General features: G+C 47.1%; 14 protein-coding genes across 14 annotated transcripts; 6 read left to right on the forward strand and 8 right to left on the reverse strand.

The window, feature by feature from the left end:
• Positions 1–1,030: 1,030 nt before the first annotated feature.
• N7483_001107 (GNAT family N-acetyltransferase) lies at positions 1,031–1,885 on the reverse strand (the record flags this gene model as incomplete). Its single annotated transcript, XM_057084545.1, has 4 exons — positions 1,031–1,275; positions 1,328–1,448; positions 1,501–1,790; positions 1,846–1,885. 4 exons carry the CDS (start codon positions 1,883–1,885, stop codon positions 1,031–1,033), a joined length of 696 nt encoding a protein of 231 aa, XP_056950694.1.
• Positions 1,886–2,747: 862 nt separating this feature from the next.
• On the forward strand, positions 2,748–3,005 carry N7483_001108 (uncharacterized protein; the record flags this gene model as incomplete). The annotated part of the gene is made up of 1 exon (XM_057084546.1): positions 2,748–3,005. The coding sequence occupies one exon, from the start codon at positions 2,748–2,750 to the stop codon at positions 3,003–3,005; it is 258 nt and encodes an 85-aa protein (XP_056950695.1).
• Positions 3,006–3,130: 125 nt separating this feature from the next.
• Positions 3,131–3,697, forward strand: N7483_001109 (cysteine hydrolase family protein; the record flags this gene model as incomplete). The annotated part of the gene is made up of 1 exon (XM_057084547.1): positions 3,131–3,697. One exon carries the CDS (start codon positions 3,131–3,133, stop codon positions 3,695–3,697), a length of 567 nt encoding a protein of 188 aa, XP_056950696.1.
• A 704-nt stretch (positions 3,698–4,401) lies between these two features.
• On the forward strand, positions 4,402–4,842 carry N7483_001110 (alcohol dehydrogenase; the record flags this gene model as incomplete). Its single annotated transcript, XM_057084548.1, has 3 exons — positions 4,402–4,428; positions 4,465–4,563; positions 4,633–4,842. 3 exons carry the CDS (start codon positions 4,402–4,404, stop codon positions 4,840–4,842), a joined length of 336 nt encoding a protein of 111 aa, XP_056950697.1.
• Positions 4,843–4,878: 36 nt separating this feature from the next.
• N7483_001111 (zinc-binding alcohol dehydrogenase-like protein) lies at positions 4,879–5,588 on the forward strand (the record flags this gene model as incomplete). The annotated part of the gene is made up of 3 exons (XM_057084549.1): positions 4,879–5,110; positions 5,205–5,393; positions 5,461–5,588. 3 exons carry the CDS (start codon positions 4,879–4,881, stop codon positions 5,586–5,588), a joined length of 549 nt encoding a protein of 182 aa, XP_056950698.1.
• Positions 5,589–5,702: 114 nt separating this feature from the next.
• On the reverse strand, positions 5,703–7,876 carry N7483_001112 (Copper amine oxidase N2-terminal; the record flags this gene model as incomplete). Its single annotated transcript, XM_057084550.1, has 4 exons — positions 5,703–5,911; positions 5,963–6,871; positions 6,940–7,519; positions 7,571–7,876. The coding sequence occupies 4 exons, from the start codon at positions 7,874–7,876 to the stop codon at positions 5,703–5,705; spliced, it is 2,004 nt and encodes a 667-aa protein (XP_056950699.1).
• A 1,883-nt stretch (positions 7,877–9,759) lies between these two features.
• Positions 9,760–11,178, forward strand: N7483_001113 (uncharacterized protein; the record flags this gene model as incomplete). Its single annotated transcript, XM_057084551.1, has 1 exon — positions 9,760–11,178. The coding sequence occupies one exon, from the start codon at positions 9,760–9,762 to the stop codon at positions 11,176–11,178; it is 1,419 nt and encodes a 472-aa protein (XP_056950700.1).
• A 247-nt stretch (positions 11,179–11,425) lies between these two features.
• On the reverse strand, positions 11,426–12,232 carry N7483_001114 (uncharacterized protein; the record flags this gene model as incomplete). Its single annotated transcript, XM_057084552.1, has 2 exons — positions 11,426–11,636; positions 11,817–12,232. The coding sequence occupies 2 exons, from the start codon at positions 12,230–12,232 to the stop codon at positions 11,426–11,428; spliced, it is 627 nt and encodes a 208-aa protein (XP_056950701.1).
• A 472-nt stretch (positions 12,233–12,704) lies between these two features.
• On the reverse strand, positions 12,705–13,711 carry N7483_001115 (Decarboxylase NovR; the record flags this gene model as incomplete). The annotated part of the gene is made up of 3 exons (XM_057084553.1): positions 12,705–13,061; positions 13,131–13,438; positions 13,525–13,711. 3 exons carry the CDS (start codon positions 13,709–13,711, stop codon positions 12,705–12,707), a joined length of 852 nt encoding a protein of 283 aa, XP_056950702.1.
• A 489-nt stretch (positions 13,712–14,200) lies between these two features.
• On the reverse strand, positions 14,201–16,441 carry N7483_001116 (alpha/beta hydrolase; the record flags this gene model as incomplete). Its single annotated transcript, XM_057084554.1, has 5 exons — positions 14,201–14,440; positions 14,498–14,558; positions 14,607–14,682; positions 14,736–15,986; positions 16,042–16,441. The coding sequence occupies 5 exons, from the start codon at positions 16,439–16,441 to the stop codon at positions 14,201–14,203; spliced, it is 2,028 nt and encodes a 675-aa protein (XP_056950703.1).
• A 1,156-nt stretch (positions 16,442–17,597) lies between these two features.
• N7483_001117 (uncharacterized protein) lies at positions 17,598–18,185 on the forward strand (the record flags this gene model as incomplete). The annotated part of the gene is made up of 1 exon (XM_057084555.1): positions 17,598–18,185. One exon carries the CDS (start codon positions 17,598–17,600, stop codon positions 18,183–18,185), a length of 588 nt encoding a protein of 195 aa, XP_056950704.1.
• A 296-nt stretch (positions 18,186–18,481) lies between these two features.
• On the reverse strand, positions 18,482–21,535 carry N7483_001118 (uncharacterized protein; the record flags this gene model as incomplete). Its single annotated transcript, XM_057084556.1, has 3 exons — positions 18,482–19,397; positions 19,454–19,743; positions 19,814–21,535. 3 exons carry the CDS (start codon positions 21,533–21,535, stop codon positions 18,482–18,484), a joined length of 2,928 nt encoding a protein of 975 aa, XP_056950705.1.
• A 565-nt stretch (positions 21,536–22,100) lies between these two features.
• On the reverse strand, positions 22,101–22,931 carry N7483_001119 (esterase/lipase family protein; the record flags this gene model as incomplete). The annotated part of the gene is made up of 1 exon (XM_057084557.1): positions 22,101–22,931. One exon carries the CDS (start codon positions 22,929–22,931, stop codon positions 22,101–22,103), a length of 831 nt encoding a protein of 276 aa, XP_056950706.1.
• Positions 22,932–23,441: 510 nt separating this feature from the next.
• Positions 23,442–25,619, reverse strand: N7483_001120 (uncharacterized protein; the record flags this gene model as incomplete). Its single annotated transcript, XM_057084558.1, has 4 exons — positions 23,442–24,850; positions 24,916–25,083; positions 25,199–25,370; positions 25,542–25,619. 4 exons carry the CDS (start codon positions 25,617–25,619, stop codon positions 23,442–23,444), a joined length of 1,827 nt encoding a protein of 608 aa, XP_056950707.1.
• Between the last annotated feature and the right edge of the window lie 1,658 nt (positions 25,620–27,277).

A 27,277-nucleotide genomic window follows, 5' to 3' on the forward strand; every position in this document is an offset into this window, starting at 1 on the left:
TACTTATATGTTATAAGAGCTCTAAATTAGAATTAATAGTGTGGCATACAAGCCTTTCATCTGTATTTATTAGACAAGAGTCATCTCATTGCTGATGAACCAGTATGGTTATCACCTCGTATGTTGTTTCAACGTCTCCAGCAAGACATGGATCAATAAACCGACATGCGTGAACGCCACACAGGAGAGTGCTGATCTTGACCAATGTCCGTCAGTGTAGCGGTGGTATAGGGCGCAGAGGCCGATGAGGAGAACGCAACCTTGGAAGCAAGCTGGAGTAGATCTATAGAGTTTAAGAGTTCTACAAAGTTGCAAGGTTAGCGACATCAAGCAAATTTTTGATATCAGGATCATGACCAGCTGCTTTCTTACAAGTGTGTGGAGAAGGATCAATCGGAGTGATAGTAGTAAATAATATGTAATGATGAGGAGCTGGAGAAAGGATGGAATCAGCCTGAAGGAGACAGGGGAATAAAATATTCTTCTACCAGTCCAAAACTTCGATGATGAGAGAGCAGCCGATACTCATATGGCTACCTAGACACTCCGAAGTCGTAATTCAGCTCAGGAGATAATTAATGTATCAATCTGTGCTAGATTATATCGCAGTGACGTGGCCTCACCGTGCTTAGAAGGCATTTAGTGGAGAACTTCGGAGAGCTAGGCTTTGTGTTCGGTGTTCCCAATAATCTCCACATGTGCATGATCCAACCGTTCGGAACCCGTGCGTGAGCCTGAGCTTAGCTCGGCTCGGCTCGGTCCACGCGGCGTAACAAATGCCGCGATAGGAATCTGAGTGCTTGGGTTCGCGTAATCAATCACCACTTTTTCGTGGAGTTTGCAGACTGAAGGGTATGTACCTAGAATGATGGCAGTCTACTATAGCAAGAGAACTCTGGAGAAAGATATTCTGTCTCCACCACCTTCGCAGGAATAGGTAAATGCTTCCTGGATATCCTGGCTCTCCTATAGGCTAGTAAGGCTCAGGAGCGAATGTTCGTTTACAATAGAAATACACATGAAGCGAGTGTCACAATGCAGCATTAGTCCCTTTTGGCCACCAAACCATCGCATAAAGAGGTACCCCAGACCCACCTGACTGTCTAGTTGCATCTGCATTGACTTTTCCTTTCCCAAGAATGATTTCTTCAATTTCCTGGAATCCCAACGAGAGATATAAATCGCGGGAGCTTGGACTCGTCGCTTCAAGCCAGATGGGGACATCCTCAGCTCGAGCCGTCTTCTGATGCTGTCTCATGATAGCCTTTGCAAGGCCTGGCAGTGGAGTGAGTAATTTATCAAGATGCAATGATTATCATAGACCCACCTTTTCCTCGATGTTCATGCTCAGTCCCAATGCTGAAAATATAGTAGTATAGCTTCTGACCATGCAGACCTTTCTTTTTCGCATTGTCTGTCATACCAGAGAACTCTGTCCAAAGACGCTCCTACACTTAGCTTTCTCTCTGATGCCCCTTTCCTTCAAGGGATCAATCCTACCTTGAGACCCGAGAAACCAATCCTCCACAGAACACTGAGAAACCCAGCATACAGTAGCTTCCACGCATTATCAATGTATTTCCCCGGGGGTACAAGCACAGATGCCGCTTTCCAGCCATCTGCCTCGGTAATGATCGCGTCATTCAGTAATGCCGACTTGACTAGTGTAGACCAGTAGGTGGGTAGATATGCCAGGCGTTCCTCTTCCGACATTTCGAGTAACATGTATGTAACAACTGGGTCGGTATCGAAAACGTGACCATTTAAACGGGCAACGGGTTCTAGGAGCGCTGGTCTTCTTAGTCAAGTCAAGGTACGGTCTGGTTAGCTCCGGAGGGAACTCACTGTCTTTGCCATGAGTGAGTGGGATGGGCGTCTTCGACATGGTTAGGAATACAGTCTAGACTGGAGACTCCCATATGAATAATGAATAATTTATGTGCATTTCCAGGCCGACAGACATGTTGATCAAGGTGCACATGTGAGTTGAAGACTCAAGAACAACTGTAGTCATGGATGGATGTCTCATGTTTGAGACGACGTAATTTGTTATGTAAGCTAAATATTTCTCATTTGGGCATGGTTCATGGCATTTTTACCTTGATACAGTTGTATGAACCCATGTTTTTTGACCATAGCTTGATCTTTTTAGTAGTAGTATTGATGTCAGAGCCCTGGAGAGTCTGATTTTATCTACTACTAGCAGTACTTCAATGGATTAACCTTGAAATATAGTGGGGCCTATCTCCACTGGAGACTCGGTGTGCAACACCGAAGTAACAAAACGAACCCCTGAATATCAGATCAAATCTACAATTGACCACTACTAGTATAAAGGGATTTCATTTTAACTTGAAGCTATTAATTAGTACACAAGTGCTGTCAGCCTGAGGCTAATGACAATATGGACAGGGAAAATCAGTTTTTGTAGACTAGCGAACTTGAAGACCGTCCAGGTTGATTCTCCGTGATAATAATCTTTTCCACCAGAGAGGAAAGGCTAGCTTCGGGTACAGGAGTTTTTGCTTATCGATATGGCTTCAACGGATCATTCAATGCCAAAAACCTGAGGTAGGTTCCCGTCATTCACGCAAATCCACTTGGGTAGTAAACAGCATCGTGTGAATGATATCATTCACGCTGGGGCTAGGCATGGCTTCAACTCGAATATAAAAGGACTCCATTATGAGTTTATGCACTTACACTGCGCTTTTCTCCCCCACATGTGCCGCTCTTGTTGCACCACAATGGCCATTTTTCAGTCTATCCTGAATGCCTTGTTTGGCTTGGGTCAGAAGTTCAATGTCCTTAATCCAGCCTTTCAGTTTGTTCGGACTACCCTGTTCTCTTACCTCAAAGAAATGATGAAATTTACCGTTCCAGCCTTTTATTTCCGCATTATGGCTATCATTGAGGGAGGTGAGCAAACTATTGGTATCGTGGTGTGGGGGTTTAAGTGGGGAACTGGTGACCGGAACCGGGATGGAATTCTCCCTCTGGCATAATTTGCATAACCCGGTACCGGCATTCCTCATTTCTCTCCTGCCGATGCAGTCCTGGCTCTAAATACAACCTTTTCTTTTCCAAAGAGCCTCCCATCTACCAAAATATCCCTAAACCCACCGTCAAAATGGGTAATACAACTCTTCTTATTCTGGACATACAAAATGGTGTCATTGATCAACTCGAAAACACCGATTCCTACCTCTCAGGCCTAGCCGAGGCCCTATCTACAGCTCGCAATAACTCTATCAAAGTCATCCACGTTATCACAGCCTTTCGAAATGGATACCCCGAAAACAACCCCAACAACTCTTCAGTGCCTGCCGTTGCAGCGCGTGGTCAATACAAAGAAGGCGATTTCTCAGTCCAAGTTCATTCAAAGGTGGCTCCAACTCCCGAAGAACCCATCATTACAAAACGCCGTGTCTCAGCCTTCTTTGGAACTGAGCTTGACATGATTCTCCGGTGCTCGAATACCGATCATCTTGTTGTGGCGGGTCTTATTACTAGTGGTGCCGTTTTATCCACTGTTCGACAAGCTATGGACCTCGATTACCGTATCACAGTGCTACGGGATTTATGTATGGATCGTGATGAGGAGGTACACCGAGTCTTGATGGATAAGGTGTTCCAGAGGAAAACTATGGTTATTTCTGCGCAGGAATGGATCACTCAAGTCAATGCTGCAGCCTAGCTAGGTCTATTTGCAATGGAATTTCAAAATGCGTTTTAAGTGCTTTGTAGTCATTTCATAAGCACTGCTGATCATTGCATGAAGAATTCATAGTCGGATCCGGGGTATGGGTAGAGAAAAGTAGAAACTCTCAACCCGTTGATACTCATTTATCTGAAGTAATACTTCCGAGACCATGATCAATCTCAAGTGCTGCTAAAGCTTGGAATCTTGCCCCTCTAGTTTGATGTTCAATCGTATAAATACTAAATATATTACTAGTACACCTTAATTAATTCAACTTCAAGTTGAAGTTGGAAACGACCTGAGAGAAAATTACTACAGGAGATTCTATTTTTCTCCAAAGCATGACTATGCAAAGCTGTATTTGTTCTTTTTTTTTTGGAAGAACTTCGCTGTGATTTGATTTCAAGTTCAAAAGATCACCTACCAAAGAGCCACAGTTGATAGTCAGCGCGGAAACAGAAATGCAGGTGATCGACAACAATTGACCTACCTTGAAAGTACGTACCCAGGGCCAAGCTTAATTCTTTAAACCCTTTCAAGTTACTCTCAATGATAGAGTTGATTTTTAATCATTATAAATCACATCATGCAGTAGGTCGAATATAATGATAAATTCTGCTAGTACAGTGCCATGTTTTTATCTGATGTGTACTTCACAATATTCATCTTAAACTCCCACTGGCATCTCATCAGTCCATATGTCCCAAAAGTCTGGCCTCTCATGGGTCCTTGAGACCTAATCTGGCATTTATGGTTTCAAGTTGATTCACGATCACCCAATCCCCGAAATAGGAGATCAAGATGTACTAGTGAGGCTACATGCAGCGTCTCTCAATTATCGCGATATCTTAATAGCCAAGGTACATAAAGTGTAGAAACAATTCACGTAGAGCTCTAGTAGTATTCTACGCTGACCTCAAATTTCTCAGAGTACTGTCCCACTTCCATTCTTCCGCCCAGGAGTTATTCCAGCCTCAGATGGAGCCGGAGTGGTTGAAAAAGTAGGCATCAAGGTCCAAGAATTCCGACCAGGCGATCGAGTCTGTACCTATATTATCCCTCATATGCCTGAATCCAAGCAATTGTGTTTAATAGATACTTGTCATGGGCTTGGTCAAGCGGTTGACGGTACTTTGTGACACCATGGAGTCTTTCATGAGACTGCGCTTGTGCGTATGCCAGCAAAGCTTGACTTCCTTCAAGCGAGCACACTGACATGCTCCGGATTGACGGCCTGGAATGCCTTGTTCGGAGTTGAAGGATATAAGCCCAGGAAAGGAGACTGGGTCCTCGTACAAGGTACTGGAGGTGTCTCAATTGCTGCTTTACAGGTAGCCTTTCATCTCGCCTCTGTAGATTCTCAGATTGCTGATTTTGAGATATTTTGCTATTGCAATCGGAGCTACGGTAATCGCAATAACAAGTACAGATGAAAAAGCAGAAAAACTAAAATCTCTCGGTGCTCACCATGTGATCAATTATCGAAGGGATCTCGATTGAGGTGAAACAGCCAAGAACTTGACTCCAGAGGGCGAAGGTGTGCATATTGTTGTCGATGTTGGTGGTCTTTCCACACTTGCACAATCTCTCAAAGCAATTAGTGTTGGTGGACTACTTGTCCTAGCAGTTGTTTTGGGTAAATTGGAAGACGGGGGCATCGACTCCTTCTATCATGGATTGTCAGATGCGTGTGTGTACAGCGCGTGGGTTTTTCCTGGGGACCCGAGATCAGTTTCGTGAGATGAATCGATTCATAGACGCCCATGAGATCGAACCTGTCATTGACGACCGAGTCTTCGAGTTCGAGGATGTCAAGGCTGCATATGGGTTATTGGAGAGACAGCAGCATTTCTCTAAAAGGTGTATACGTATACAGCATGAATGAACTACATCATTGATTGTCCTTAAATCATTCATTTGTCGCTGTCTAGCTGTTGATCTCTTGCTAGGCAATGTAGCTAACAGATTGAATCGTGAATCGTGAAATCTTCATCTAAATCTAAAGCTTCACCTGGTTTCGATCCTGTGAACCAGAGCAACATGTTGGCTCTGGATGCAGGGTGGACTTGTTAAAAGACTGCGCAGACTGCGGAACATCCAGCGCAGGGTTCTTGTTGAAGAATCCATCTGGCTTCAGCATCACACTAACGCGTTCGACCGGCATCACAGGGAAATCTTCAGGACGAGGGTTGTGGGTGAGACCGAAAGCTAAAAGAGAGTAAGTATAATACATTACTTTGAGCGTCGAAAGTAACTTACTGTGCCAAAGAACGACATCCTCATCTTCAACCGCATCATTTCTGCCAGCCCAGACCTCCACACCCTCGGAACTCTTGCTTTGGTTCGTGAACTCGCCTGCGGCGAATATCTCATCATCTTGATACTTGGTCACCCAAATAGGACGAGTTGCGAACTGAGCACGTTTGGTTCCAAAGGACTTGGGAGAAGCCAGCATCATCTGACTTGGTGAAGTCTGCAGCTTATAAGCAATGGGGTGGTGTGTAACAGGGTTAATAATGTTATCATTGCGGATCTTAAACACCCGATGACGATCCACGCTTGTCCATGCGCTACCGCTTTGCTTGATTATATTCTTCTCGGTTGTGTACCCGACAGACCAAGGGTTTGAGTCATCCTCTGGCATGGGGACACTATCCTCGTAATAGATGGTATTTTTAAATCCATCCACTGCAGGATCCACGCGTAGAGAGAACAGATGCTGATGGAACGGAGCCATCACGCCAGGTCCAACATTAGTACCCCATGGTACCGTTTGGCCATTCTCATTATCGAAGGGTACCGTTGACAGGATACCAGTTGCACGAACCTCGAGTTCAATGTTGGCGGCTTGATCGAGAATAAAAGCGAAGATGTACTCGTAGTTTGCGACCGTGCAGATCATCTGGACGACGAGTTGTCTGTTTCGAACGACTGTCGCAGCCCCGCTGCGGTAATTGGTGTGTTTGTGCTGGAGACCGTTGTCCTGCTCGTGCATGCAGATAACATTCTGAAGTTGGATGGGAACACCCTGGGCATCTGTGCGGTATCCATCGAAGTATTTAATGTGGCCTAGACAATCACAGCCCAGGGCAAGTTGGTTGGCTGTGATTCCAAAACCAACATCGCCAACATCGAATGCTTGCTTGCGGTGGTAGGGACCACGAGGGTCTAGCTTGGTCAGCAATAGATCAAAATAATACAATAATTAATATCGTTATTATAAGATTATCACATACCTCCATATGGAACCGTCATCTCCGAGAAAGATAGACGATAGAATGTGTTGCGACCATCATAGGTCACGTTATGCAACACCAGTCCCTCACGATTGTTGAATCCAACACGGAAGCGCCACTTCTGCCATGAGACAGCATTCCCGATCACATTAAAGGAGGCACCTTCAGGCTGTTGAACGACATATGGTTTCAGATCAGTACGCAAAGGTTCATCCAGCAACTCATGTGCGTACTGGACGGTAGGAACGGGCTTCCATGGCTGGGTATCGGTGGTCTGGAAATCAGGCCCCCCGGGGAGGTAGTCCATGCGGACCAGCTGGTGAGTGATGCCATCAAAGACCGGCGAAAACTTGCAAGGAAGAGAGTACTGATTATTCCCCGGGTGGTCTGTTGCCACAATGTACATGTAGCACTGGAACAGGCGCCGATTCTCCTTGGAGTCATCAGTTCCGTAAATCCACGGATCCAGACAAACGGTCATGCCAGAGGGGAGCTTCAACTTCTCAATCTCCGCTTTGACAGCGGGGTGACTCAGACAGACTTGCTCGATCTCGAGCATTTCGTCCACATCGAGGGGGCCCTATGGCTTCTGTTACTATTTATAATGACGATCTTTATGAACAGTACATACCTGTACATCTTTCGGCAACTCCTTGGCCGAGACAATGGACTTGGTGTCGGCGTTCAGCAGGGCCTTATAGAAGGATCCATTGTCAAGGCGATGAAACAATGCCATCAACAATCGTGCAGGCTTCTTCGGACGGGGTTTTCCCAATCTTTCGGCCTCAATATACGGAATGACATCTTGCTTGATAGGCTCCTGAAGGTCAATGCGCTTGTAGCGCAATTTGACACCGGGGAAAGCGGATTCCAAGATTGTCACTGCCAATTGAATCTCCCCTGGAGTGATGGGGTCAAAGGGGTGAAGACTCGCCATGCTCAAGTTCTGAATGGAGTATTCTTGTGATATGATACAGATCCAGAAGTAAACAGCGAACTTCTTGGTCTTTTATATCTTTTGACCCAAACCATTTTGGGTAAATCTTTCGACAAGCGGGGGTTCAAATGTGATTCGTCGAGTCGAATCCACCGGCGCATCCTTACCATTTTACGGTTTAGCGCCAGAAGAGACTGATAACTGATATTTGGTGTGATTGGTTGGATCTTGGTGGAGAACTGGAGACATTTAAGGGTTCAATGTTGGCGATGAAGAGAAGACTATATGGTGTGTCATACGCGATAGCACTGGAGGGACCAGGTGGATTCAAAGCTTCAATTATTAATATCATTGCCATTGATCTTCACCTGGGCACATGAATCCGAAATCGTTTCAAATTAAAGTTGAACATTCAAATGTTGGATCCATGGATTTCATCCGTACCTTGGAGCCAAACATTCAAACTAATACGGGAGACTATAACGGCAATCTGGCCATAACCCCTATATCACTGGCAGAAAAAAAAAGAAAACTATAATACATACCATAACAGGCCTTGTGGCCTGGGCCTACCTAACCTTCTTATTTCTACGGAGTACTCCATACTGAATACTCACCTAGGTAAGGTTCAATTTAACACCCCTATCCTTAAAGCCAAATTTCTATAAAACTATGGACAGTAAGTATTCTAACCTAATTACCCTTTATTTATAATATACCAATCTTTAACCTATAGATATTTTCATATTATTACTAATATTTTTTCATTATTATTTATACTATCTTACTTTAGAAACTACTAGCATTTATACAATTATAATTTTGGCCTCTCTCACTTTAGCTATCTCTCACTTCGCCATAATTCACATTTCTCTTAAAAAAGACAAAGTCACTTCTTACCAATCAGAATAGACCATTGGTCATAATAAATCACATTGCTGATTTTTATTATAGCTAGAATCAACTTTTCCACGGCCTACAGTAGGCCCCTACTAAGGCTTGAGAGGTAATCAGGTATGTATTATTGAGATTTTTACAGCCTACTGACTCAGTATCCGGCGGTGAGGTAGGCGGTAAACTTTTACTATGGGAAAAATGGGTCATGGCCAGATGGCTGTTATAGTCTCCTGTCAAACTAACCAGTTTGGAAGACGACTAATAGTACATTGCTCAACAAAACCTTGGAATTGGAACTTGGATGCATGAGACGAGGTGCTCTGAATAAATGTCACCTACGCCATTTCAGCCAAACTATTTTTCATTCCAAAATGAGGACAAAATGAGGAGGAACTCCACGTGTAAAACGCGAGCTGGTTGTAATCCAGGGCTGGGAATGTCCCGCAGGGGTGTATACAAGGGACAAGGGGCATAGTAGTCGAATCGACCCCAATTGATTTCGTTAATTAGAATCTTCAATTTATCTAGTTTCAATTTATTGATAGCTCATAGCTTTCTTATAGACACAATGAAAAATAAATAACAATAGCCACAATTGAGCTCAATTTCGGGGGGATATCGGACCATTTGCGAGCCAAAATGGGTCGGAATTCGGGGCTGCTACACTCCATATCAGATCGGATTTCCAGATCTGACGCGACTTTTGACATTCCAGATCTCCATGGTCCAGACTATCGCGTAGAACTAGTATAAAGCCTTGTCACGTCCCTCGTCGCGTGCTTGACTGAAACCCACGAAGCCGACCACATCAACCACCATGTTCCTATAAGCATGCAAGCGACCGACAATTGAGACGATCATACTAACACCATCCACAGCAGATCTGTCATAGTATTCCTGAAATTCAGTCTTGATTATTATTCTTCTTTCCTCTTTCCTTGAGTACGACAACCTCGCGATATCGACTACTTCCATAATCCAGCATCATGGCGTGGACAAAATCTAAACTTCTACTCTTGCTCACCGGCACTCAGTATGCTTCGGGCTTCAAAAGCTATCGTCATGCGCATGGGCATCTCATGCCCCACGCTGAGTCCCTAGAGCCTCGAGACATAGCCTGGGCTGATAGAATCCCGGCTGACATGTTAATCGAGTTTCGCACCCTCACCACTACTGTATACCAAGATTGTAGACCTACCAACACAATCTTTGTTACAACCACCGTTATCGAAGATCTATTAGTAGAGCCAACTTATTCTCACCCCGAGCCTACCAACTTCGCGATCCAACAGCCTCAAGTAGCTGAATCTGAAGCTACGACCACAATCCACATGACAAAAACCGTTATGGATATCATGAGGGAGGACCTGCATTCCACCAAAACAATTGTGCGCTCTATTCCTGGATACGGCAATGCGACAGTCACTGTAGGACTGGATATCAACACACCATCCCGAGCAGCGTCAGAGGAAACCCCCACCGAAACCCACTTTTCGCCAAAGATCCCAGATTCAGTACATGGTACCGAAAACGAAGCCTCACGCGTTGTCTCAGATGATACAGAGCCACTCAGAGAGGCATTAGTCGATGAAAAACCAAACGCAATTCCTACACCAACCGATCCTGCGCCTGGGCTCTTACCAAAACTACCGGTCTTACCACAATTACTTCCCGCGACAGCAGTGCCTGACCTGTCACAATTGACACACGCTCTCGATCCACACGGACAACCTCTTCCATCCGATATCGAGTGGACCTCCCTTCCAAAGGACGGTAAATTTTCTACCAAAGGATTCGGGGGACGCAGTGCTCCCAAGGGGACGAATGTGAAATATCGCGGGAATATCGGGATTCCCTGGGGGAGCAACATCAATCTCGTGAGTCCATTCACAGCACACGAGTATAAATACGTTGTGAAATTCCAAGGCTCAAATACCGAGCCATGGACGGTGACCGTTTGGAATAAAGTTGGACCAGATGGGAAGATGGATGGATGGTATGGGAATTCCGCATTGACGTTTGTTCTTGCACCTGGCGAGACGCGTTATTTAGCCTTTGATGAAGATTCAGAAGGGGCTTGGGGTGCTGCGCCCGGAACGAAGGGCCTTCCGATTGACCCCTGGGGTGGATATACTTCTACTTGGGGAGAATTTACTTTTGGTGATGTGGAGAATAATGGATGGTCTGGCTGGGATGTCTCGGCTATTCAGGCGCAGATTGCTCATGATACTGTGCAAGGGATGCGGATATGTCAGGCTGATGGGAAGGGTTGCTCGATTATCACACCTGGTGCTAAGAAGGTGGTTAATGCTTATACTGAGTCGATGAAGCATCATGATGGGATTGGTGGAGCTGCGGCTCCTGGGCCTGTTAGACTTGTGGTGGATCTTGATTATCAAGGATAATTTTAATGTTTAATTTGCATGTAAATAAGAGCAAGGTGTTAGGATGCTTTGGAAGTGCAAGGCGGCATTGTTTTTGCATTCATATTGAACGCAGTATCTTGAGAATTCAATGACTTCAAATAACCTGAACAAAAACACCAGTGAAAGTACTACAATACACAAAAATTCAAAATTGAGATGAACACGACTTTCCAAGTTTTATAATCACAATCGCGCAGATCAAAATGTTCGCGACCAGACATTATGCTTAGGACATGGCCGGAATGTTCATAGCCTTGATAGTCCAGACCTTGCCACTTTGGCTTGAGGCGAGTCCAGTATAACTGGCACCAGAGCTGGTGACAATAGTGTCTCCGAAGGTGGCATCACCAGCATCGAGGGTGATGGTCGTGTTGAGGTACTGCTGGGCAGCGATAGTACCGGTGCAATCATCATCACACTCGGTTCCGGTACCGTAACTATTCTTATTAGCAGGATTCAAGTGCACTTAAAAAATGGAACTCATTCTTACCCATCCATGTAAGGTCCAGCAGCAATAGAGTAGGTGGACAGAAGAGCTCCAGTCACATCATTGGTCACAGTTCTGCAAGGGTTAGTACATCGTACGTGGTTCATTTGCGAAGAAGTCCTATACTCACTGAATCCAGGTCTGTCCATCACTCTCGAGGTTATACTCAATTCGCACATGATCAGTTCCACTAACAGGGCTGCCATCGCCACTGTACTGTCCAAAGGACCCGAAGACACTGGCACGCACACACCACTGTCCAGTTGTCGCGCCGCACCACGAGTTATCGGGCCAGCTCTCCAGGGTGGTTTGGATCAGATCACCTGTACCATTTGACATACCAGGCCACAGGAAAAGCTCTCCATTCTGTGTGGAGGGAGCTGTACCCGGAATGATGGTCGTGACGGCGTTGACGATGTTTGCCTTTGATGGACCGAGTGAGACGGCACCACCCCAGCTGTCTCTCTTGACAGTCGGGGAACCTCTTGGGATTAATCCGGCAGTGGCAAGGCCAGCACCAGCGAGGAGAGGAAGAATGATTTGCATTTTTGCGAGACTTTTGGAGAATGCCAATTTTGATCTTGGATTGATGCCAAGTTGAAGAATAAGGGTCTACTATTTATACCCAAGTTAGCACTGGAAGATGCAGGGTAAATTCAGGGTCAATTTATCCATTTAATTATAAGCCAAGAAGTGATGTTTTAACCCAAAACGAATTAAGATGACAGGCTAGTGGGTTGAAACGGCGGTAGTTCCACCCTACAGCATGCTGATTGATGCATTAATCCGGACTACCCAGGAACGGACAGGGTCCGAACATGATCCGCGAAGTGGAGATACAATTTAGAAAAGGATAAAAAGCCGAATACTCCATTCAGATATACAGCCGTAGCTAACAATCGCAGTGGAGAAGGGAATAATAATAGTATGGTTGCCTCTGTACGTGAAACAACCCACTGACTGCATGAACAAATGGAGACTGGAGACATGCGCCCGTGGCAATCTGGGATATATTGAATTACTCCAGATATTCCCCATTTGTCTCTCGGTGGATTATATCAAACATTGGCTTTGCACTAAACCACCCAGCTCCGTGAGTTCCCACTGTTTTATATGTTTCGGCAGCGTCGGCATCGTCGATCTTGATGGTAGCCCCGCCCCGACCTGCAGCAGCGGCATCTGCTAAGAGCTGAGCGTAGCAACACTTCTCCAGACAAACAAACCAGTAGACGGCTTCTTCAACAGTCTGACCGACCGTGAGCAGACCGTGGTTCTGTAAGATTGCTGCTTTCTTACCGCCCAACGTCTCTGCGATAGCGTGGCCTTCTTCCTCTGCCAGAACAACACCTCTGAATTGTTTATACACTGCGTGGTCCTAAGAGTTCAAGGAAAATCAGAGGTCAGTCCTGAAAAAAACAATTCAAGTTTCAATGGTGAAGCTCACATTATAAAAGGCACAGGAATCCTGCGTGATAATATCAAGTGGTCGACCCAGCGAAGCAAATGCCTTCCCATAGATACTGTGGCTATGAGCTGCACAGATCACATCGGGACGAGCTGTATGGATCGCTGCATGAATCATGAAAGCCGCCGAGTTAAGCATGCGATTCGCACCACCAGCAATAACTTGGCCTGAGTGGTCAACCTGGATCAAGTCCGAGGCCTTGATCAATGAAAAGGCTGTACCGAATGGGTTTACCCAGAATGTGGTTGGGTCGACGGGATCTCGAATAGTGATATGTCCGGCAACACCTATTGAAAAAAGTATTAGTTCGAGTCTAATAATAGAAGACTGACAAGTTCTATAGGAATTTGAGTATGCGCCTTCAATAGCGTACCTTCATCATAGCCAAACTTTCCAAAGATGCGAAACGCAGCTGCCAGCTGGCCCTTTAATTGTTCACGCTGTTTGAGCTTGTCCTCCTCGACTGGCATAGTCGGGATTGGCAGCACGGCTTTCTTGCCGTCGGCTGACTTAGGAAGCACATTTTCGGTGACTGTATCGATAGCTGCTGGGGGTGCCATGGTGAATATGAATTGGTAAATGGAATGAGTGCAGAGAAACCAACCCGAGAATTGGGCCGCACCTCTTATAAGTACCCCTCCCAGGGGCAAACACTTATCGGCAGTCCATTTGAGATGTAAGTCTGATTGGATGAAGTGATACTAAATCAGTTTCTCCATTCTTGGATCAGGCTGGATGAGTCCAAGCGGCCAGTTCCCCGCATCTCACAGCCTCGGTAGCATACCATGGAGCTCGGATTTGACGAATTTGTAAGACGGATAAAGCAAAAATGACTGTCGTGTAATGCTGACTACACATGTGCATGAACCTGAATTTAGAGCTTCAATTTTCATCCCATTGGGGAAAAATTATGTATTGTGGTCTGCATGTGTACGAAAAAGTATACAATTCCTTCCCAAGACAAGATTTGGATATGATCAAAACCAGACGCTGTATCACCAAGAAAAAATGCATAAAAATTAGAAAATGCCCGAAATAGTCGTAAATCATCATGGAAGGGGGAAATATCCCTCTTCAACTTCTCTCATCAGGACTTTCAGCAGATCCTGATCGGCTGCGTTCATAGCTTCACTCGCAAATTGAGTCGTAATAGGCATTTGACCCACTCTACCGACCAGCGGTTTTAAATCAGCCTGACAAAGAGTCCCCACCTCTGGAAGAGCCCCAGTCTGGAAATAAGTACGAATTCTTTTGGCTATGCATACTGATGGCGCGGCTAACGTGGTATGCTACAGGAAAGTTAATTTTATATGAAGATTAATGAGTAGGACCGGATTTTTACCTACCCCTTCTGAATCTTGTTCAAGCAATACTGATCCCGGAAATCGCCACGTCATATGTTGTGCACTGTTCCATATTAGAAATGTCTCTAGCAGAGATGTGGAAAAGCCGTACCTGTGCAGCGGTGTAACTGGATCGAGGGTATTTGATACAAATAGCATTGGATGTGAGGTGATACCTCCCATTGGACCTTGATATTGGTCAGTAAAAGAACTTCAGAATAGTACCTATTCGTCACCATACCTTTGAATGGATACTTTGCTCGTGCTTTCCACCCCGCACAAGCGAGCTCCATCTGAGCCCAGTAATCCCCCAAGGTCTTACTATCCTCCTTCATACCACGCCACATCTCCGTAAAACTATCAATATTGTGATCCGCCAGAAACTCGGCATCTGTGCAGAGAATAGCAGACATCGCATAGAGAGAATTATCCAGGCCTTGCGTGCACTGGGAGGACCACGGACCCGCAATACTGCATTCACTTGATGGGCATGAGCTGAAGTGTCGTTCATGTTTGAAATCGGCCATAGGGATCGCATTCCCCTCGGCAAGAGCACCAACCATCTCCGCTAATACGGGGAATGCAAGCAGCGGTTGGTAAACCGCAACTCGGAGAATGGCCTTGAGGTCTGTCCAAGTAATAACCTCCGGACCTCGATTTGAAGAGGCCATAACCGGAATAGAAGCATTAAGTAGTTGGTCCTCGAGCGCCCAATAAGCCGACTTGATTGCGTCGGGGCCTCCGTCCGCATAAAATGGGCATCCAGTTGGTCCAACAGCGTCACAGTAAAGACCGAAGCGATCGAAGATAGCATCAGCATCAACTATGACATTTTTCCCTTTGCCAGTGTAGTACATATCCATATTAACCACACCATCAAGGACAGCTCGGGATACTCGATCTGGGTAAAGAGCTGCAAACGTCGCTCCTAAGACCGTTCCATATGAACGACCCCAATACAAGAGTGGCTCTTCGTCTCGATGCCACTCCGTGCGCTTTGCAATGGCACCCATAGCATCATAACCATGAAGCTTATCATCTGCCTTCTGTGCCTTCAAACCCTCTTTCTCGCGCCACTCTCCATGGCGTTCCACAATAGTTAGCATGTCTCGGGCCACAAGTGGAGTATTAACATAGGACATCATCGAAGCATCTTTATCATTGTTATATACCCCGTTCATCTCATAGGCCGAGCACCCAAGATTCAGCGCCTGCGTACGCTGCCAACTCTTCAGGAGCGCACCGGGACTGCTGCCAAGCATGCCCTCCGCCTCAACCTGTAGCTCCCAATTCCGCTGAGAAACAGGATCAGGAAAACATGTTAAAGCTGGGTCAGTGGATCCTACACCACGCGGATCAAAACCAATGATGTCAAAATACTTGTCATCGGAGTTCATTGAACCAGCATCTGGGTCATTTTCCGCATCAACAATTGTCTGGAGACTTCGGCCCGAAAGAACCGCTTGTAATGTTCCAGGGCCACCAGGGCCACCTGAATCCTCATTAGCTCATGAGCGCTTGTGCATAATCTAACAATTTCAACTCACCGGGATTAATTAGAACAGCACCTCCATAGCGAGGATCGCTAATCGGTACCTTTGCAGGGAGCTTAACAACCGCCAACACGAATTTCCGACCTTCAGGATCCGGATCTTCATAGTCCATTGGCACTTCCAGACGAGCACACTGAAAATCATCTCCACAATTATGATACTCCAATATCTCTCTCGGTGAAATCTGGTCCCAGGTCAACGGTGCCGTGGATGGAATAACCGAAGGTCGAGTCTTGAATTTCTCCAGAAACGTGAAATCCGTACAAGTTTTAACAATAATCACTGTGGCCAAAATTAACTCCGCCCAGAGCATCACCCTCCTCCCCCTTTCCCTCCATAATACCGGTTGAAGTTGTAAAAGCGGGCGGGATTCGGTAGATTTCCAGTCCTCCATTGCTCATAATCCGAATACGAGCGTTGAGCGCAAGGGGCTCTAACAGCCCTTTTGAATCGAATCCTGACAACTCTAGGGACCAAGGGTCGACCACTAAATCCAGAAAACAAAGAAGATAATTTCCTGACACTTTCTGCCCGCAAAAGAAACCAAAATCTGGTAAGTCAGATAAGCACAACAAAAAGAACTAGGGAAAACCCAGCTGAGCCATGGCTCAACGATCGCAGGGTCCACAGAGGTCCACAGAGTGGGGAATAATGGAGACAAAGCCTATCAATGATCCCGAATGAAGCGGTCGGGCTGTGGATCATTGCCCATAGTTTCTCCCTGTATTCATTCATTGGTTTAGATAGAGAGAGGGATGTAGCTGCACGAGAAGAAGAAAAAAGTAAAAATTGATCGGCTGAGAAATCGCTGCATTCTGATGGGCTGACGGGCTGGGAAATCCTATCAAGTCCATGTGAGGAGTAAATGCCGGGTTATGGCGGGGAACCATCAACCCAATAATGCCTGATAAGAGTTAGTGACATGCTGAGATAGGCTAAACTCCTACCTACATATACGAATGTAGACTTGGCGTAGCTGGCCACTCATCTTTCTGGTTGTGGAGAGGGATTCTGGTTTGCTGAAACCGCTGCATGTTCATTTGGTGTTGGGCTGAGTGGGGCGCTGTTCTCCCACCACAGTGACTGACTCACTGAGCATTTGCATTTCCATATGGCAGCCTGGTTGACTCAGGTATTTTGACCAATAAGTCAGACTTTGGACGCCTCACAATTGAGGAATTCATTTCGATAAGTTTCGTGGCACCATAGAGCATAGCTATTAGCTTCACATATGATCGTGGATTGGCGGTCTAAACCGGAGAGATGCATCCATACAGGGAGAAAAATTGGGAAATCGTCCGGTTTTATACCTCAAAACACATATACTTACGAATAAAGTGGGCTGTGGCACAAAAATCATTGTAATAACGCCAGGTGCGTCGTCATCATCGGGTCGATGCTGTGGCACAAGGCTGCCAGGTCTGACATGGGGGCCGCAGAGCCGCAAAACTGGCCTATATAACCATACTCATTTCCTCTTGCATCACCACTCTCTCAAAATTGCACTCTCTTTCGCTCTCATATCCACAATCATCAAGCATCAAATCAAAATGACACTCTTACTTGAGACCTACATCAGCGAGATCACCGATCGTCCCTTAACTGACACCATCCACGCAATCGCCGAGCTCTTCCCAGGTCTTAAAGGAAGCGTCTCACCCAAATGCAAATACCTCATCACACACCCCGACTACTCAGGGGAAGCGCTTCTCAACGATCTGGGCAAGCTCTTCCTCAACTGTGCCGAACAGTGCAAGAACGAGCACGCCTCATTCCAGATTCGTTTGCTGCACCACTCCCTCGATGACCCCTTTGAAAATCTTTACAGAGAACTGTATAAAGAGGCCAAAGAGGGGGTGCTTAATGGGACGATTGTGCAGGAACCGAGCACCGAAGAGGGTTGTGCCTGCTGCCGTGGCGACCCCGACGCAACGATACTCTCAGGATTTCATGATGGTAATGCTTTCTATTATCCCGAAGAAGAGTACCGGGGTATTTGGGGAGACCAGAGTGAACGTGGATCATCCACTTATTATGATGAGGGGAGACGTGTGTCGCATTTGATGGCTTCAAAGGAACAGGTTGAGGAGGCGTTGGCGCGGGCCGAGGCTGAGGCTCCCGTGGCTAGCAGACTGTAGTTATTTACAGCCTTTCATTAGGCAATAGGGAATATTTTACTTCCAAAGAGGATTGAGTGGGATATAAATTTGATCTCTTGATGAAGGATAAAAGAATATTCCGGGACAGAAACTGATACTGAACCCCCAAAAATAACGAGAATGATAATGAAAATATTGAAATGAGGATGTTAAAATGGTGGCCAACTTACTGCATGTCTTGTTAAAAGAAGGCCAAAAAGCATTGACCAGTACCTTGATGGGGAAATGATAAGACCAATTTGATGTAGAGGGCTCAAAAAATAAAAGCAAACTTTTCAACGACGGCCACCACGTCTAGCACCACCACCTCGGCCTTTCTTCGGTGGCGGTCTCTTTTTAGATGATCCATGTGACCCAGGAGGTCCAGGCGGTCCTCGAGGAGCCTCTCGACCTCCTCGGGGTGCTCGAAAAGGAGCTCGGGGAGGCGGCCGAGAAAGTCCACGAGGAGGTGGACGGGAAGGTGCGCGAGGAGCAGGTCGTGCAGGAGGACGCTTAGAGCGAGGCGAGGAGGAAGCCACAATAGCTGGAGTTATAGTAGCGTCAGAATCGGCAACACCGGATTCGACACTCTGCAGATATGTGACGAAGTCATGGAAGTCTTCGAAGTCGCGCCAAGTGCGTGAACACTGGTCTTTGATAGAGGGGTTAATTCGCTCCCATAGGTGAAGAAGGCGATTGTGATCCTTGGTGTTCCAGCATTTCGCATATCGTAGCATAAGGAAGACAAAGTCACGAAGCGACTGTCCATTTCCTTGCTTAACATTGCAGTACAACTTTCGAGACTCCTGCTCAGTTCCATCGGGTGGAAGTAGCTGAACGAGGAACGTGCAGAATGTTAGCCAAGACACTTTAGGAAGTCGATTGGCATACGCGTTCCACCGAGCCAGTAGCGGTTCATGAAGACAACGTTTGCCGGCTTCGATCTTGTGCTCGTCATCATAGTAATTTGAGTACTTTTTGAAATGGACTTCAATATTGCCTGTGAAGTTTCTGAATTCCCACCAAGAACCCGCGCTGTAAGTTGGGACATGGGGGTGTGGCGGCGCAGGTGACATGCGACGTGCATGAGGTCCCGGAGTCTGTCTGCCTGCAGCTACTGTGTATTGATGAGGACCCGTAGGAGTACGCGCTCTTGGTGGAGTACGTGCCCTTGGTGCTTCTGGAGGGCGTTCCCGGGAACGGTATCGTGTCCTTGATGGAGAACGAGATCTGCGCCGTCTTGGTGAGCGGGTCCGGTCTCTTCTCACTGGCGACCGGTTTCCATATGATGGCCGCGCTGCAGGAGAGGGAGTCCTGTATCTTCTAGATGTTGCTGGTCTGGACGGCGAGCGAGGTCGAACTGACCTGGCAGGTGGCGAACGACCTCTATTTCTGGAACGAGAACGATCTCTTTGGTGTCTAGAAGGAGAGCAATCTCTGGGATATCTGGAAGGTGACCGAGCTCGGGGAGGAGAACGAAGCCTGGGTCGGGATGGAGAGCGAGCTTTAGGTTGTTTTGGGGGCGATCGTTGTCTTGGACCGGTAGGTGGAAAGGCCTCTTGTTGAATAGGTTGCGGTGCGAGTTGCGGTACGGGTTGCACCATTATGGGTTGCTCTGCAGGTCTCACCTGAGGCAGTTGCGTAGGCTGCTCCTTAATAACTGGCTTTGACTCTTGCTGGATAATACCATAATCCTCCAATTCAGCAGGGAACAGATTGCCTCTCAAGCCACTCAGCATCCTCACACGTTCGGGGATAGAATTTTCAATGACTTGAAGATACACCGTGTACGATATGTAGTCATCAAATTCCGTATGAGGCTTGCTGGCCTTTGCTCGAACAGATGGGAGAATTCCGTCCAAAAGACGCAACTTGTGATCATGAACGGTGAAAGTTGGAAGATGGGGCTCCCACTGGATCAGCCAAAGGGCGAAATGTCTAACAGGCTGGTTGGCGAACTGAGCACCATTTGAGAACAACATGGTAGCTGTTCTCTCATTGCTGTTGCGAGCGAGGGCATGCGCCAGGAAAGTAAGGTAGGATTTCCATGACCTCCCACGTTTGTGAGCGAATGCAATCCAAGGATTGCGAAACTGTGGTGCAAGTAAGCGGGCGCCGAGCTCGAGTCTAGGTTCATCCTCGGCGTAGTGTGTGGGGAACTTAAGGAAATACTCGTCAAGCCCCGCCAGAAACCGTTGACACTCATCCCATTTGGAGGCTTGATAAACGCCAAGTTTAGGGGGCGGGGGTGGGAAAGTGTATGCCTTGTTCACTTGCAGTGCTGGGTCATGATCTACTGGCTTGTTTGCACGTGGGCCTTCTTTCACAAAGGCAGCATCCGACGCAGGTGACACAGGCACATTATTGGTTGGCTTGACAACATGTCCATTGGTCTGCACACTGGGCGTGTTGTTCTGTTTCACCGCAGGCGAACTTAGTACCTGCTTTACCGGCATGGCTGGTCCCGTTGGTGCGCCAGTCGGCAGCGGCTGCAGCGGCGGTAGTCCAAGCTTGTTGTCCCTGAGTGTGATAGTGGGAATCAGCATCGGCTTCGGGGGCGACTGTACCGTCGGCTTGCTAAACTGGGCATCCCTCAGTGTTATAGTGGGAATCGACTTCGGGACTGCATTCATCTTTGGTTCTGGTGGCTCAGCGGCCACATTAGGAGCCACTGGAACAGGTACTGCTGGCTTTGTGATCGGAGCAGATAGCTGAGCAGGGAGCTTGACGGTGAGTGTCGGCGCTTTGCGAGGTGGTTGTATCTTTGCGGGAGAGGGAATGGGATTGATTTTCTGGATTTTAGCTGGCGGCACTTCGTTGTCTCCACGGGGACTTGCTGCAGATGGGCGGACTGCCGGGGTAGGGCTAACGTCATTCGCAGCGGAAACAGCAGGACGCTTGGCGCTCTGGACTGTAGCCGGTGGTGTCTTGAGCTGTCCAGCCTGTTTTGACGTCACCACAGGTTGAGAGACTGGCTTGGTGGACCCAGATGCCAGAAGGCCAGTGCGTGCCGGATGGACTCCCTGAGAGTTAGTAACCCCACCATTTGTGATATGGCCCTTCTGAACAGGGGACGCCTGCTCGGATTGAGGGCTCACAACTGACTCGATAAAAGCAGCCACCATGCTGCTAGTATCCGGGAGAGGGGTCACTGAGGGGACCGGGGTGCCCTCGCAACTCTGAGTACGAGCTGCATTAAGCTTGTCTTCTGCTTCTTGTAGCAACCTCTCCTCCTCCGCAACCTGGGATTGCAGCTCAATAAGCTGGCGTCGTTTACGCAAGCCTCCTATTTGAGCCCGTAAGCGGGCCATCTGGGCATCCATCTCGGATACCTCGTCGCCCGCTGCCATGATATCCGGTGTTTCCTCACGGCAAAGGGAACTGTTGTGTGGATGAAGGGTGTGTAGGTCGTGAGGGGTAGGAACCCCACTTCTTGGGTTCGAGATATGGTATTCGGGGAAGTCACAAAAAAGAATTGTTTTAAAATCCAAGCTTGGGCAAGTAAAAAATTTAAGGGAAGTCCACAATCTCGCGGGGATCTCAAAATCATGTCTCTCCAGCTGTCAGTCAACCGTGACTTTCCTTAGGAACATGGATATTCTGCTAATCGCTGATCAAGTTAACCAATAATGTAAGATATTGGAAATAGCGGTGAAGTAGTATACATCTATAATTGGGTAAAAATGAAAGCGGTGTGGAAGTAGACCCGTAAACGCGTTAAGTATACGTGACTGATCACTTTCTCTGATTGACACGTCTATACGCTAAAGTGAATAGAGAAAATTGGGCTGCAAAGTGGAGAACGAATGGTAACACGCGTGAAATGAAGCAGGTATTCAGAAATAAATTAAATATTATATATACAGCATATACTCCGTACAGTATGTCCAGTTATGAATATCACTCAGTTGACCTTTATTTTCCAGGTGACCCGATCAGGCAGGTAAACTTGCGATTGGGTGTATCATCCAGGGCATTCTTCACCAGATTCCACACATTCAAATCGTACGCCTCGCCAATATGTCCAACTGGATCCAGTGGGCAGTAGGTCTGAACCCAGACATTCTGAACACCATCTTCATGAATAAATGCAGTGGTGGGCGGGGTGACCAGTTCGTCGTACTTGGACGCAATGATCGTGATGTTGTTACCCGGTTGCGCGATGGGAGTTCCGTCATTCAATCGTTCCACAGCAGGTCCATCAGGGCCAAGGTCATTGCACGCCGCACATCCGACTGTGTCTAGGACATCGCCGACGACTTCCCGAGTGAGATTACCCAGAACATAAGCAAGCTCGTAAATACCCGCAAATGTGGTTGAGTGTGTGGGTGGTGCGATGGCGGCAATACGATCAATCAGGTGGGAGACACCTTCGAACTTCGGTACATAGAGGGATTGGAAGGCACCTTCAGAATGGCCGACGAGGTTCACCTTGCTCTTGCCGGTCTTCTCAACAACTTCCTTAATGTACGCAGCGATCTCAGGTGCAGACTCATCGACGGCCTTGAGTCCACCGAGAAATGGGAACCCTTCGTAAGCTCCATAGGTCAAGGAGTAGGTGCAGTAACCTTCGCTCTGCAGCCAGTATTGGAGATAGTTTAGATCTTCATAGTATGTAGCACCTAGACCATGTAGCAAAACCACGGGATTGGATGAGCTTTCGCAAGAGAAATCGTTAATCCCTGTCGCTTTGACTGTAGCTGCAGCCACCAAGGCCGAGGTGAAGATTTTGCGAATAGAAGTCATTGAGAGTCAATAGATGCAAGGCTGGGGTGTCACAAAAGAAAAACAAAGCTGCAGAAGCTGAGTTTTAATTGACAGCTCATGGCAGCTTCCACCCATGGTCTCCTTTTCAGCTTATTTCCCAAATCGCGTGTCGGATCCATCCGTGCCTGGAACTATTGATGTCGATCGAGAAATTGAGGATATTGAGTGGTCAGGGTAGTGGACCCTCAAGTTCTGTTCCGTCTTAGTGGGCTCAATGTGGAGTCTTTTAATCTTGCAGACTTGGAACTTACCCAATGAAAAAAATATTGACGGGATCAAAGGATCGAAGGTTGTCAGATTGAGGTCAGAGTTGTGATACGTCAATTTCCATTTACATGTATAGTGGCACTGGAGTAATGTGAAGTATCCAACTTGAAGATTCGAAGGTATTCTAATTGGAGAGAAAAGACTTTTGTTATGGAATCCTGAGTACGCCGTATCGTGATCTCGTTTAATAACAAAAAAAAGGATCTGCCTCATTATGTGACTTCAAGTTTGATCCGTGTTGAGTGGTGAGTCCTTATGAGTGGAGAGCTCGGACATATTGCCACCCCAAAGGCCCAAGGAATGGCGCTTCTCAACTAGACTCAAAACTTCAGCCATAAAAGCTCGCTCGGGACCGCCATCAGGGAAGGCTTCCCATGCCACACGTGTAGGAAACGCCAGGCGATTGATCATGTTTCCGGGTGCCGTGAGAATATAATATTCATATGTGCGACAAATGCCGCATCCAAGCTCATACTTCTCCATCAGAGAGACTCGATCCACCGGGCGGGTATCAATAGACGAGAGGATCAAGCGAACAGCATAGTATACACACATGGTTTGTGCAAGGAGAAGGTTTGGATATGTAAGTTTGGTTGCGGCATAGACAGCGCCAGTCCGCAAGTCTCGTCTTCTAAATATCGGGAATCCCTGCTCGCCTTTTTGCTCTGCTTCTTGTGGGGGACCATCTGGGTAGCACTCAACCCAATCTTGATGCCATTGGTAGAAACGACCTGTGAGATCAGTAATTCCATTCCAAATAGCAGTTTGCTTCACTGTCATTTCTTGTGCTCCCATCACGGATGACTCTTGTGCCTCCTGGAATTGATCTGATTGCGCTAGTAATGCAGGAACTTCGGCTGCCAGGTCAAGCAGGTGGTGTAGGATATCCTTAGTAGTCGTTCCGGCCGACCACGGGATTGTTTTCCACTCTTCGCGAGCAAGGAAGGATGGCTGTCGTGTTGCCATCGCACCACCGATCCAGTAAGGTCGTAGCTCAGTGAAGAGAAGATGCTCCACTCCATACATGTGATTTTCTGGTCCTCGATGTTCAATTAATCGCACAGCACCTCTGACATGAGCTGGGACACCACTATGTGTCGTCCTTTCCACACTCTCAAAAGCAAGTAACAGGGTGACTGTCACTAGCGTTGCTTCTGATTTAGATCGCTCAGGGTCAATCAATGCGTCCTGCAGTCCACGCAATACTCGTGGGTACAAACGAAAGCCCGACGCCTCAATTTCTTTATTTTGCACCGATCTACCAAAGAAAGCGACGGAGACTGCCTCGAATGCGTCAGAGATCAACGGTGAAAACATTCGAATCTCTGCAGCTGCGCGCAGAGCTCCTGCTCGACCAGACTTAGAATCGACCTCTGGACTAAACGCATCGACAAACCGTTCCACGAATATATCCACGGCGGGTCTTTGCATGCTCATCACAGAGATCGTTCCGGACGATCCTGATTCGGAACCACTGGACAAGGACATTCGTTCAGAAAGTTCACCATTTTCATCCTCCTCATCTTCGAGCGGATCATTGAAGTTGACCTCCCAGCTCGAATCTCGAGTAGATCGTCGGATTGGAATGACAGATCGTCGCAAACCGCCCGTATAATCGTAACCTTCGTATGCTGCAAGAAATAAAAAAGGTTCAGCTCGTGCAATCATAATAATAGCAGCGCTGATCCCAACCTACCTTCATGTCCCTCCCACGGTCCTACTTTCACCAGACTTCTCTTTACTCCACCATGTGCGGATCGAATCTCACGCACGAGCTGGTCAACTACACTAGACGGGGCGGATCGAATAGAGTCAAATAAGCCCTCAAGCTGGTCCAGCCGCTCGAGTTCTTGATCTCCAGACCCTGCAGCGAGACAGCGTTAGTGGCAGATGCTAGAGCCACGATTGGGCGATTTCAATGGAAATGAGACCCGGAGCCCCGCTGAAGTATAAAGGAACTAGGGGATGCCTCCACATACCATCTCGTCTTTCATCAACTTTTGTCCTCAATTCTCGGATCTCCGCCCGCAAATTCCTAATTTCCTCCGCTTGAGTAATAGGACGAGCTTCCTCGTCGGGAATGTTTTCGTAGACGCATTTCGATGGGTACCCGTGAGCGCAGCATGCATGACAAGGCTTAACACGATCACACTAGAACGGAGCGATGTTAGCTCTGTTTGCTCCGTTTGAATTGTGTACGTAGAATGTCTTTCAGTGGGGTGGCAGTGTAGACAGGGGGGCGCTTCGGGTACGGGAATAACGGTCCCTCCCGTCGCAGGGGATCTGAGCGGACAGTACCTTGACTTTACGAATTCTGCAGACCTTACAGGAGCGCGACTGGCGATTAGGCGCCTTCCTGACTCGTGAGTCGGGGGCGGATGGTCGCAATTCACCGACCATGGGGACGCGGCAATGGAGCGAAGGGGGAGGAGAGAATCATGCTGCGACCAACGGCACGGCGGGATTTGAACGAGTGAGATTTCGTCCGAGATCTCCTTCTCGGGGCGGTGGGGGGCGTCTCACAAGGGCCCAATTTTGGACCACCGATAGCTCTAGTAACTGGGGTTCTCAGGGACTCTGATAGCTCTGATAGGATGGTGGAGCTGCGGATCCTGCTCCGCACGTTGCGGCCGAATCCACTATTCAGTGGCCCCATTGGCGGAATGCAAGATGATGAGGCCGCGCAAACACTGTCACTGGCTTGAATTGGTAATGAGGGGCCGGTCGTTGGGATTGGGGACCTGTAAAATGACCTATCGGAATTGGATGGAATGATGTTGTAGCTCAACATAAGCCAATCGGCCTAGATTGCTTGAAGATTCCAACTCCCTATCTGGAGTATGGGTATGGGAATTCATCCCCACCATGCACTATGTGAATGTACATTCAAGGTCAAGTTTCTCGGGGGATCAAGATACTGAAGAATTCACTTGAAGCAGTTTCCAAGATCATAAGCTACCCAAGCCAGGAGAGGCAGGGACTCACCTGGACAGGGACGAAATACTCGCCCTTGAAAAATGAGCCAAGACGTCAATCTCCTCTATTAGTACAGAGTACCAAACATTTATTTGTTATATTCCAAGGTTCCAATTTCAAAAATCATAATCAAAATGCGGGGTTTCCCCTTTAATTTTCATAGAATTCTCAGATTCCTAAGCTATGTTACTACTACCTAGTACCTACTAGTACCGGCTTAGCATCTTATCATAATTGAGGCCAAAATGGACTCGGAGTAGTCCATGTTGAATAAGTAATTTACCTACTACAACTCCTTATTCCAAGGTTCTTTTGAAGTCATAGTAGCAAACTGCGCCTGAAGTGTCCCTGGGTGAGTCTACTACTAGTAGTACAACCAGTTGACTAGTCCTAGAAGTCTAAGAAATATTTCTGGTTCCACTTACATATAGTATGTACAAACACTTGAAGTATCATGATCATGATCTCCTGCATTTATAACTGGAAATTAAAGAGAGGTCAAAAGACCCGGAAGTTCAAGCTGGGCTCGATATCTAAATGCGAGATTTTCCTTTTGACATTATTCAACTACATACTCACTCTTCAGTCCCGTATTTGGCAGGTTGCATTTCTGTAGATGAATTTGCATTCCATCTGATTAGTATATGTGCTACCTAGTGTGATAATATCCTGGCAGTTTACTCTCAAAGCTCCTGGAGCTTTTATCATATCAATACTGAAATCCCCGTCGGCATATTACAAGTCCTCAGAAAAAGGGCAAAGTATCTACTCGGCACTCAACATTTGAAGTGCTTGGCCAGGAATCTCAGTCAAGTAGACACAGTGACACTACAGCCATGTTCACATACTTAAGTACCCAGTCAGTATGTAGTAAGTACAGGTATCTGGTGACATACCCCTCTTTGCATGTAAGTACCTACACGGTTACCTACGGGGTCACCTACATGATTACCTGGAAGGGAAGGCTAGCTGCTATATGCCAGGTGTTTAGTTGGATATAGGCAACTGGTAGCCATAGGGATGAGCTATACATCGGTTAATTCTGCCTCTCTGCTCTGCCAGGCGGGGAGGAAACTCGAAAA

This window comes from Penicillium malachiteum (genome assembly GCF_028827825.1).
Source record: "Penicillium malachiteum strain IBT 17515 chromosome Unknown utg000001l:1.0-8184562.0:1.0-8186909.0, whole genome shotgun sequence".
NCBI classification, from domain to species: domain Eukaryota; kingdom Fungi; phylum Ascomycota; class Eurotiomycetes; order Eurotiales; family Aspergillaceae; genus Penicillium; species Penicillium malachiteum.